The sequence below is a fragment of the Sus scrofa genome, chromosome 17 (assembly GCF_000003025.6).
Source record: "Sus scrofa isolate TJ Tabasco breed Duroc chromosome 17, Sscrofa11.1, whole genome shotgun sequence".
In the NCBI taxonomy this organism is placed as follows: domain Eukaryota; kingdom Metazoa; phylum Chordata; class Mammalia; order Artiodactyla; family Suidae; genus Sus; species Sus scrofa.
In genome coordinates, this window is record NC_010459.5 from 61880973 (window position 1) to 61891849 (window position 10877).

Genomic DNA, 10877 nt, shown 5'->3' on the forward strand with positions numbered 1-10877 from the left:
GCAAGGAAGGCCTGTCACTGTCAGCATAGAGCCGCCAGCCAGGCTCAGAGACACACTGGTTATTGGGGTGCTGGGTTAGACTAGATCTGAGTATCTGGGGGTCCTGGGGGGCTTGGCTGGACCCCTTTTCCCATGAGGCCGTGGGTGAGTGGGACAGACCACTCCAGCCCCATGAGAAAGTCACTGAAACAAACACGGGGTGGGGGGGTCCATGTTTGCTCATGAAAAGGGGAATCACTGAGGGAACGGTCCCCCTGGGATGGGGGTGCTCCACCAGAGAAGGGGCAGAGGCACACCAGTGGGCACCCCTGGGCGTCTCCCCCTGGAGGGCTTTGGGGGGAGCCTGGCTGCCCAGCCCTGTGATGGTACCCACGACCCCCCCCGCCCCGTGGCTCCCCCGGACCCCTGGTGGGGTGGGGGAGGCTGCCCCAGCGCCCCCTGGGATGGGAGGACAGTGGGGGGCTCGGCTCTTCCAGAGCTGGTGCTCTGTGTCCTGGTCTGCGACTTCAAGCTGTCCCTCCAGAAGCCGTCCTGAAGTGACAGCGAGGGGACCCCGGAGAAGCTTGTGGAAACGAAGATTCCTGGTGGCACCCCCGGCCCCTGCTCTGGAGTGGGGGCGGGAACCTGCGTAGAGACGCCCTCGCCCGTGTCTCCGGGGCCGCTGCCGGGAACCCTGTTCTGAACCCAGCTGGACCCACACCAGCCAGTTGCCTCCACCAGCGTCCCTTGACTGTCACTAGTGGCCGAGCTGGAGCTGGGGGCGGCCTTGGTCCACCGGGCCCCGGACTTCTCACTGGGGCAGAGCCAGATGTGGGGCGTGTCGTCTGTGATCAGCCCCCGTGGACGTGTCTGATGCGGCCCCTGAGGGGGCAGGACGGCCAAGCCGCCGCCGTGCTAGGACGGGCCAGTGGAGAGGGAGGGACACTCCTGGGCGGGGCCTGCAGCCCCTCGGTGTCTGCGGTGTCAAGAGTGGCCGTTCCCTCCGCTGACGCTCTGCTGGGGGCCGGCTGTCGGGGACGGTGGCAGTCACGTGGGTGCTGGCTCATCCTGGGCCTGGCACCTGCTGGGCTTCAACACCCTGACAGTGGGGTCAGCATCGCGGCTGTGTCACCTCCACCATCACCTCCAGGCGTCCCTGAGGTGGAGCGCCGCCTTTGAGAAGGGCCGGCAGCTCTGGAGTAGGGACCCCCCCCCCCGCCGTCACTGGAAGAATTGAAGCAAAGCACCCAGTTCCTGGGGGCAGGACAGCCACGTGGGTGGCATCCGGGTCAGTCCCAGAGCCATCCGCACACTCATGGCAGGTCAACCCCGGGCAAGACGGGCTGTAACAGCCTGGCAGAGCAGGCGGGCCTCGGCCTCAGTGGCGGGGCGGGCGGAGTGCAGGGAGGCTGGTCCGCAGGGCCAGCTCCCCGCGGAGGCATGAGCGTCCCCCGCAGGCGCGGCGGGGCCACCTGCCCTGCCGCCCTCATGGAGGACACGCCCTGGCACGGTGCATCCGGGTATGCCGTGACATTTATAAACGTTACATGTGGGAAATGAAAAAAAAAACCTGTCCCAAAGTAAGCAGGACCCCAGAGAGCACCTGCACAGGCCTTGAGAAGCGGCCGGTGGGTGTCTGTGACACCCCGTCGACCATAGGCTTCGGTGAGGCGGCTGCATGTGGGCAGCTGTTGGGTCCCTGAGGGCACAGGCGTTGCTGTGCCCTGCTTTTTGTTAAAGAGCTTTATAACAATCCCAAGAGTTACAGGGTAGCGGGGAGGGAACTGGCTAATTGTGGCTGAGGTCCGGGCTGGGCCCTGGGGGCAGGAGGAGAGGTGGGCCCCCCGTGGAGGGCCTTAGCCGAGGTCATACGACCTTGTGGGATGAACAAGGGGCATCAGGGAGGTTCTCAGAAATCGGGCCTTTGGGGAGGTCGTGGGAGGTCTGCGCGCCTGCGCTGGACGATGGCCCGGGCCCCAGGCGTCCACAGGGCCACTTGAGCTGGGCGGCCCCAGACCCCTACGGTCCAGCTCAAAGACCGGAAGTTCTCTGAGCCGCAGGGGGCGCAGGGCTGAGAGCAGGTGCCCCACAGCCATCACCCCTGCCTTTGCCAGAGTGGGTGGGAAGGGGGGTGCCAGGGGGTATCCAGGCGTCGGAACAAGGGGTTCGCTTTGCCAAGTGTGCTCTGCACAAGCTCTCTGGAGCCCTCGCGCAGGTAAAGGGACGCCCACCCACCTGGGGACATTCTGGCCCCACTTCTAACGACATCAAGGGGACGTGTTTGGGGACTGGGTGGGTTTGTAGGTCAACGGCCTAAAGTTCCCGCACCCCGTAAGTCCAAGGCTGGTCTCCTGTCACACGGAGGCGGAGGACGGGGGGTATGCAGGGGAGTGTGAACTTCAGTAAGAAGGGGCTCCCCTAAGAGCCAGGCCAAGCGACCTGTTGGCTCCGCTCTGTGTCCGCACCTGCTGAAGTGCCGGCAGAGCTGGGCGCTGGCTGGAAACCAGCACGCTGCCCCCCTCCCGGGGTCCCCCCCCAACCAAGGCCATGTTCCCACTCTGAGCAGATCAGGCCCCTGCCAGGCCTCCCTCTGCCCCCAGATGTGACTGGGACACCCCACGGTGACCATGGCAGGACGGGGAGCCTCCAGGAAGGGCAGGCGGCCCATGGGAGGCAGGGCCACCGCTGCCCAGGGGCCCCGCTCTGCTGAGTGCCAGGACCTGCCGTGGGGCTGTGATCCCCACGGTTGCACAGCTGGTTCTGAGGGCTGGTCTCTGGAGGAGCCAGGGAAACTTGCTGCTGTGATGAGCTGTGACATTTAAGGCAGGATTTCTTAAAATGCAGCCAGAAATGGCCCCAGAACCCCCATCCCACACCCCCCCCCCACTTCCCCCTCCTCAGCCCCTCCCGCCCCATCTCCAGCTTCCTGTGCTCAGGGCCTCGCTTCTCCCTGGAGATAGGAATCTGCCTCTCAACCCGGAAAAGGGCGATTGGACTCCGGAGGGGAGAGGGGACACGGCCAGCCCCTCCCTCGCCTCCCGGCCCCTCACTCCTGCAGGAATCTGGAGCCAGCCTTGTCCTCAGGGCTAAGGAGGGGGCAGCATGGAGGAGGGGGCGGGGCATGGGGCGGGGCTCAGAGCAACCCAGCCCAGGGGGTCTGTCCTGGGTGGGGGAAGGGGAGGGGATTCTGCAGGTGGAGAAGCCCCCTGTTGCCCCACCACACACATTAGGTGCAGGGACAAGAGAGGGAGGTGGAGGAAGAGGGAGGGGGTGACCTCTGGGCTCGGAGCTCAGCCCCGACCCCAGCACCCCTCTCAGCAGTGCCCCTAGCCCTGGGGGCTCCTTTCCCCCCTTGGAGCTCTGGGCAGGTCCAAGGCTACCCAGCTGACCCAAAGCTTGCATTCACCCTCTCAGGGCTCCAGGTGGTACCATGGGGCCAGGTCCCCGAAGCATCCCATCTCTGTGTCGGTAAAGCTGTCACCCTCGGGATGGGATGGCTCTGGAAACAAATTGCTCTCTGCTGACATCATGGCAGTGAAATATAACTTTCTTTACGAGCTGTCAGGGAGGTTTCCCCACTGCCATTACGGTAATGTGTGCACATTTGTTTTGCTGCGTGTGTGTGTGTGTGTGTGAGCCTGGGTGCTCAGGTGCACCTGAGGGTTTTGGGCACAGAGGCCTGGCAGCAGGTGACCTCCCGGGCACAGTACCAGGGCTGGGGGGGGGGTCCCAGTCCTCCTGCCTCGTCCCAGGGGCATTTCACACCAGGCTCTGCTCCGTGGGCCTGCCCGCCACGGACAGCCTCTTCCGTGCCACCCCACCACACCACGTGCCTGTGCGCTGGGGTAGGGCAGTGGGGGTGCGGGCTGAGCAAAGCCGGGGTGGGGGGCGTCAGCTGAGGCTGGGCTGCTGGGGCTCCAAGTGCACACTGGAGCCACACTGTCGTGTGTGGGTTCAGTACCCGACTAGTAGCCATGAGGATGTGGGTGCGATCCCTGGCCTCACTCAGTGGGTTAAGGATCCAGCGTTGCTGTGAGCTGTGGTGTAGGTTGCAGACGCGGCTCGGATCCTGAGTTGCTGTGGCTGTGGTGCAGGCCGGCGGCTCCAGCTCTGATTAGACCTCTAGCCTGGGAACCTCCATATGCCGTGGGTGTGGCCCTAAAAAGACCAAAAAGAAAGAAAGACAGAAAGACTCTGAGAAGTCCGCAGATATGGACTCCACCAGCTGAGTGCTGAGCCCCCAGGGGTGTTGCTTTAGGGGTTCCTCTGCGCCTCCAGCTTTGTGGTCCCCCATCCGGATGGGAGAGACGCTGCATTCACAGGTTCTAGGGATCAGGATGAGGCCCCCTCGGCAGCAAGGTTCTGTCCACCCCGCAGGGAATATTCCAGCAGCAGTGGAATGTTCTTTACAGACCCCCAAAACCTGGGACTCTGGTTCTCGAATGGCCATCCTTAGCCAAGAGCCTCAGCAGCCGTCTCCACCCCCCCCCCCCCCCGGCCCCAGTGGAGCTGGAAGTCAGGGTGCTGGGCGAGGTGAAATTGGGGTCCCCTCTCCACCACTCAGGTCCCCAAGAGAGTGGGAGCTCACAGCCTGGGCACCTGTGCCTGGGTCTGGGTGGCCCTGTGTCTGGGCGGTGGGGGTCGGTGGGGAGAAGACGTAGTTTTCGTCTTTTCTGGTTGTTTTTTACTTGAGGTGAAATTCACCTAACATAAAGTTAGCTGTTTTATTTTATTTTTTGGCTGGACACACAGCATGTGGAAGTTGCCAGGTCTGGCATCAAACCGGGGCCACAGCAGCGACCTGAGCCACGGCAGAGACAATGCCAGATCCTTAACCTGCCGAGCCAACGGGATCTCCAAAATCAACTGTTTTCACGTGAATGCTTCCGCAGCATTTAGCAAGCCCCCTTCTGGTTCCAGAAGGTTTTCCTTCCCCGAAAGGGTTCCCATCCAGTGGTCAGCCCCCGACCCCACCCCACCCCCGGCAACCGCTGCTCCATCTGTGTGGCCCCGCCTGCCTCGGGAGCGGGTGGCATGGGACACACAGCACGCGGCCTTCCACGTCCGTGTCATCACTCAGCACCAGGCCTCCTAGGTTCGCCCCTGGTGTGGCCGGTGTGGATGAAGCCCTTCGGGACGGGTCTGTCCCCATCGGCAGCCGGCTCGCCCTTTCCCCCTCTGGCTGGCTCGGGTCCTTGTCTGAGCTGCGGCCCGAGCGAGGAGTGACTTGCCGGGTGTGACGGCTGAACGTTCCCAGGAGCTGCCAGGGCACCTTCCACCGTGGCTGCGCCCCCTGATGTGCCCTTACCAGCAGCACCTGAGCTTCCGGTTTCACCACCTCCTCACCAACACTGTTCTCCCCCTGGGGCTCTTGTTTGTACAGCCGTCCCGGGGGTGCGAGGAAGCGTCCCGCCGCGGTCACCTCCCTGGGGACCAGGACGGGGAGCCTCTTCCGTGGACTCCGGACACACTGGACGCAGACTCTGTTCGGGTGCTCCACGCCCATTTCGAGGGTCCGCTGGGCTCATCTTAGCAGAGACGGTGCTGGCTGTGGTCGGAAAGCACAAGTGAAACCTCGAAAGAAAACGTATGGCGTTCTCGCCGTGGAGCAGCGGAAACAACCCGACTCGTGGCCACAGGGACGAGGGTTCGATCCCTGGCCTCGTTCAGTGGGTTAAGGATCCGGCGTTGCCGTGAGCCGTGGTGTAGGCCGGTGGCCACAGTTCCGATTGGACCCCTAGCCTGGGAACCTCCATATGACACGGGTGTGACCCTAAAAAGATAAAAAATAAAATTTAAAAATAAATAAAATGTCAGAGCTCCCACTGTGGTGCAGTGGGTTAAGGATACAGCATTGTCTCGGCTGAGATGTGGGTTCAGTCCCCGGCCTGGGAATGTCCGTGTGCCTCGGGTGTGGCTGAAAAAGGGAAAAAAAAAAAACAAATAAAATGTAAGGTTTATTTTGTTTTGCTTAAAGAGCAAAGTAAGCGGCAGCAGGGCCTCATCAGAGGGGACAGGGCTGACCAGGGATGGATGCTCCCGTGGCTCTGGACGCCTCCTGCGGAGCAGGTGCCCAGGCAGGGCAAGGCGCCTCCCCTCTGACTGTGCGCCCCCCCCCAGGGCACCGTCCCCGCCTTGCCTTCCAGCCTCTCCCCACCCCTGTGCTGAACACACACTCCCCCCGCCCCAACACGTGCTGCCCAGGGGTTGAGGGTGCCATCAGCCCCTCCACTGAGTCATCCATCCACCCCTCCATTCAGGAGCTTCTCTGGTGAGTGGCACCCAGGCTGAGGCTGTGGGCACACTCGGCCTCCTCACCACCCAGGACCACCTGCCTCAGATGAGGAAGCAGAGGCTCAGAGGTTAGGGGGGGTCTCCCCCCTGGGCACCCCCCCAGGGTCCCAGTGGGGCCCGGGGGCTCTGCATCCCCCCTTCGCAGGCTGGCAGAGGGGGTGGGAGGTGTGAGGGCTGCCTGCCCCGCCCCCGCCCCCAGGGACAGAGCTTCAGGAAATGCTCTCAGGCAGAAGCCACTGCTCCCGGGGGCGCTCAGGCCCCATTACTGTCCTCGAGCTTCCAGGAAATCACTGCTCTCCAGCGCAGCCGCTCCGCCGCCCCCCCTCGGCTCAGGGGTGAGGGGCAGAGGTCCTGCGGCCCAGAAACTGCCCTGCCTCCAGCTACCCGATTCCGGGGGCTCATTTCTGGGAACTGCTCCCCCAGGCCAATCTGGGGACCCCCATGGGCTTTGCAGCAGGCTCTGAGCAGGGAGCCCACCCCCACCCCCAAGGCCACTCAGGCTCCTCCTGCTGAGGAGGGTGGGGCGTTTTCCAAGCCCTGGGGGCAGAGGCCCCTCCCACCAGGTGAAGGCCCCGCCCACCCTCTCCTCCCCGCCTCCTCCCCCTCTGCCGGAAAAGCACCCTGAGGGCGGCTCACCAGGAGCCCCCTCTTTCTCTGGAACCACCTCAGCAGATCTGGTGACCAAACTCTCGTGGACCAGCTGGCTGGAGCCTGTGGGCCTGTCCCCGCTGGACCTGCCTCACGGGGGCTCCTGGTGGAGCCCCCAGCTCCCTGCCCCCTGCAGCGTTCCCACACCTCTGCCTGGTAGGCCATGCTCTGGCCACCCTCCGGCCACCCTCCCTGAAGCCCTCTGCCCTCCTGGTGCCCTCTGCCCACGTGCTCTCCCAAGGCAGCGCCTCTGCTCCCTGACCTCAGACCTACAAGGGCCTCCGTCCCCCAAGCTGCTCCCACTCTGTGCCCCACTGGGAGCCCCACATCCTGCTCCCTTCCCCAGCCGCTCTCCCACTGCCCTACACAGTAGCCACCGCTCACACGGGGTCCCTGCCCCTAAAATTAATTAAATTACAGCAAATGGAAGATGCACGTCTGCAGCCACACCAGCCCCCCTCTGGGGTCTCAGCAGCCACAGGCAGAGCTGAGTGGCCCCGGGGGTGAGCACCGGCCTTGGGGGAATGTTCCACGGAAACGCCCCTGCTGGTGAATGAGGGAGGGAGGCAGGCAGGCCTTCGGGCTCTCTGGCCGCTGCTTTATCCATCCTTGCGTGGGACACGCCACCGTGTCACCTGCCACCTTCCTGAGGACACTGAGGAGGAGGGCCTGAGGAGGGCCGTGGCCGCCTTCCACGCCTCCCAGTGAGGCGGTCACGGCAGGTGACCCTGGGTCTGTCTCCCCCGCCCCAGGGAGAGGGCTCTGGAGGGCAGCAGGGCCCAGGCAGCCGTCCAGCTCTCCCCAGGCTGTGTGACCTTGGGCAAGTCAGCTCCCTGTCTGAGCCCCGCTCCTCCCCGGTAAGGAGGGGATTAGAGGCTACCTACCTCTTAGGGCTGCTTTGAAGACCAAGAGCCAATCCACAGAGAAGCTTCTAGAACACCTGCAGGTGGTGCGGGTAAATGAACAGAGTGCTCTGTCCTCTGGCTTTGTCCTCAGGGCCTTGGGGACCTGGGGACCGGCCGCCACAGCAGCCCTTGCCCAGGGAGGAGAGTTCTGTGCCCACCTGGTCTGTAAGCCCGGCTGCTCCTCACCCCTCCCCCACCACCTGGAGCATCACCACAGGGCAGCCTCAGGGACAGGCAGTCCCACCTGGGTCCCTGCTGCCCTGGGAGGAGGTGGGCGGGCTGGGGGAGCAGGGATTGGGAGGCGTGTGCAGGGCCTCTCCCACTGTGGGCTGCAGGGCGGCTGGCATGCACCTGCAGCTTGAAATCTCCCTGGGCTCCCACCTCCCTCAGCTGGGCCTGTGGGCCTGGGAGCAGGGCCTGCCCGTAGGGCCTCCCCTGGCCCCCCACTCCTCTCCTGGCACTGTGCTTGTCCCACAGCACCCTCCCCTCACGGTGCCCCCCACTCCCACCCCAGGCCATCCCTGACCTGCTCTGGGCTACCCTGCAGGGGCGTGGCTGGACCCCAGGGTCATCCACAAAGAATGTCCCCACCACACCCGGGTCCCAAGGCCAGGCCCCTGGGCCCTGGGGCCTGGCCTGGCTCTTTTGGGGTGATGGCAGAGGGGAGCCTGCTCTGAGTGTCCCTGGAGGGGCCGGGCCTGCTGGGGGCAGGAAGAAGGAGGCTGTGAGGTGGCTTTGCGGGGCAGCAGGGCCTGCGGGCTGGTTGGGAGCAGGGCTGCTGACTGTCCCTCCCCGCCCCGCATGAACCCTGCACCTGGCCTTTGGGAAAGCAGTCGCCCCAGGTTGCTGCAGTCCCTTGTCCTGGTCCCGGGGGACCCCAGAGAGGCCAGGAGACCTGCCCAGCTTGCACGTGGTGGGGGACAGTCCCCTCTGTGTCCCAGCCCTGCAAGGTTGGTCTCGCAGGCTGCGCCTGGCACACGCAGCTACGTCTCGCAGGTAGGAGCCCAGGACAGGGCGCCCCTCTCAGGCTCGCCCTGGCGCAGGACTGGCTGGAGTGTGGCAAGCACACCGCGGGGCCCGCTGTCCAAGGTGACCTGTCATCATTTCGGGGCTGGCTTGGGAGCTTCTGGAAGCGCGGTGGCTCCCTCACCACCCGATTGGGGCCCTGATTCTGGGAAAAGGGGCAAGGCTGAGCCCGCTGGAGGCTGAGGATGGGGAGGAGGCGGCAGGCCTGCTTCCTGCCTGTGTTCTGGGAGCCACCCGGGTCTCCCCGGGGCACCCCCGCCAGCGGGCTGTGTGGCCCAAGAGGTTGTTGCCCGCTGCCGCCAGGCGCCTCTGTACTGGGCTGGGCTAAAAATAGCCGGGGGCCGGCGGGGCAGGAACAGCCGGTGGGAGGCCCGTGGGGAGGGGCTGGGAGGGGCAGCGGCCAGGGACAGCCGCCCGGGCCCAGGACCGGCCGTCAATGGCGCTGGCGCTCCCACCCTGTTCCCGGTGGCCGGCCAGCCGCGGCCCAGCTGACAGGCTATTTTTTCCCCTGCTTGACTAAATATGGTCAAGGAGCACAGCCCGAGGGGGCCACTTGGCCGGGCGCGTGTTTGGGATGCTTGGCCGCGTATATAAGGACAGCAAAGGTGAGGCTCCCGATCCGAGGGGCCGCGCCCGCTCCGGCCCCTCGGGTCGGCCCTCCCCTCCCCCTCTCCTCCCCCTCCCCCCGCCGGTGCGGGGCTCGCGGGCGGCCGGCCGGTGGCCTGTGTGAGCCTGCACCCGGCGGGAGCGTCCCTTTTGTTCACCTGACCTCCGCCTTGGGCGACCCCGGCCGGGGCGCAGGAGCGACCTGCAGACACAGCCCGGCAGGCCGGGCTCAAGGTGTGCGGGCTGAAAGGTCGCTCTTCTGAACTCTGTAGAGCCTGCCACCCGGGCCTCCCTCTCCCTCCCTCTCCCTCTCTCTCTCCCTCTCTCTCTCTCTCTCCCTCTCTCTCTCTCTCTCCTCCTCTCTCCCTCCTCTCCAAGATCCCCTCCCTGCTAAGTCTTTGCTGCTGCAGGAGGGCTGGGGGAAGGGCAAGGGTGCGGAGCGGGGGTGCCTGGTGTCTCCTTTCTTCCTGCTTCCCCTCCCCCCCGCCCCCCAAGTGCGGACGCATCGGGAGCTCCGGCCTCCCCCACCCCTGCATTCGCGATTGGCTCGGGGAGAAGGTGGATCGCGCTGCCGCGGCTGCAGCATCTCCCTGGGAGCCGCACGGGGCGCATCGTATCCGGGAGCCGCGACCCTGCGCCCGCGGCCGCTGTCACCAGCCCGGCTGGAGGGGCTCCGCGGTGAGTCCCGCTCAGCCCGCCCGGGCAACCCCCGCAAACTTGCTGGCTGTCGCGGTGGGGGTGTGCCCGCGGCGCGGTGGGAGCCGTGGTGCCGGCGCCGCGTGGCTCCAGCCGGGGGTGCTTTGGAGTTTTCTCTTGGCTCGTGGCATCGTCCGCATTTGGAAAACTGCAGAGCCAGCAGCCAGCAGGGCCGGGAGGGCGCGTCCAACTGGGATGCGCGAACTTTGACATGCGGGCATTTTGCAGAGAAGCGGCGCCTCCAGACGCCCCGGTGCACAGGGGTCCAGGGGCGGGGGTGGGGCCGCGAGGGCTGGGGAGAGGGCGTGCTTAAGCTGCAACAAAGCGCAGCGCCGATGGGAATGTGGTGAAACTTACCTTGGAACTTGCGGCATTAACCGTGGAGGCGCTGGGGACAGGGTCCCGGAGCAGGGGCCGCGGCGAGGCTGCCCAGGTGGGGACTCTGGACTTTTGCTGCTCTCACAGCCCAGGTCAGGGTAGGGAGGGTCCTGGTGCTGGGCGTGCACAGCAGGGGCGCAAGTGGGCGGAGACTGGGGGCTCCTGGGGGAGCAGCCGGGTGGTCTCTGAGCGCCACCACCACAGGCAAAGAGCCCTGGACTTGGCGCAGGGCCCGGCACTGGCTCACTGCCCCCAGTAGGGTCTCCTTGGTGGTGGCTGGATGCTCCTTTTTATCAAGATAGGAAACTTTTGGAGAAGTGGCTGCGGTTCGTTTTTTGAGTGGAT

The 10877-nt window shown here is 65.3% G+C and overlaps 1 protein-coding gene across 4 annotated transcripts; it reads right to left on the reverse strand.

Moving 5' to 3' along the window:
* Window positions 4508–10877, reverse strand: LOC110257484 (translation initiation factor IF-2-like). Of its 4 annotated transcripts, none has more exons than XM_021078222.1 (3): window positions 8641–10877; window positions 7806–7861; window positions 4508–5553 (listed from the first exon to the last, which is right to left on the reverse strand). In XM_021078222.1, the coding sequence occupies exon 1, from the start codon at window positions 9992–9994 to the stop codon at window positions 8927–8929; it is 1068 nt and encodes a 355-aa protein (XP_020933881.1). In that variant the 5' UTR covers window positions 9995–10877; the 3' UTR covers window positions 4508–5553; window positions 7806–7861; window positions 8641–8926. The 4 variants fall into 4 exon arrangements, 2 of the variants coding, with proteins under 2 accessions (XP_020933881.1, XP_020933880.1); XM_021078221.1 differs by having other exon boundaries at window positions 4509–5527; XR_002340121.1 differs by having other exon boundaries at window positions 4524–5527; window positions 9622–10876.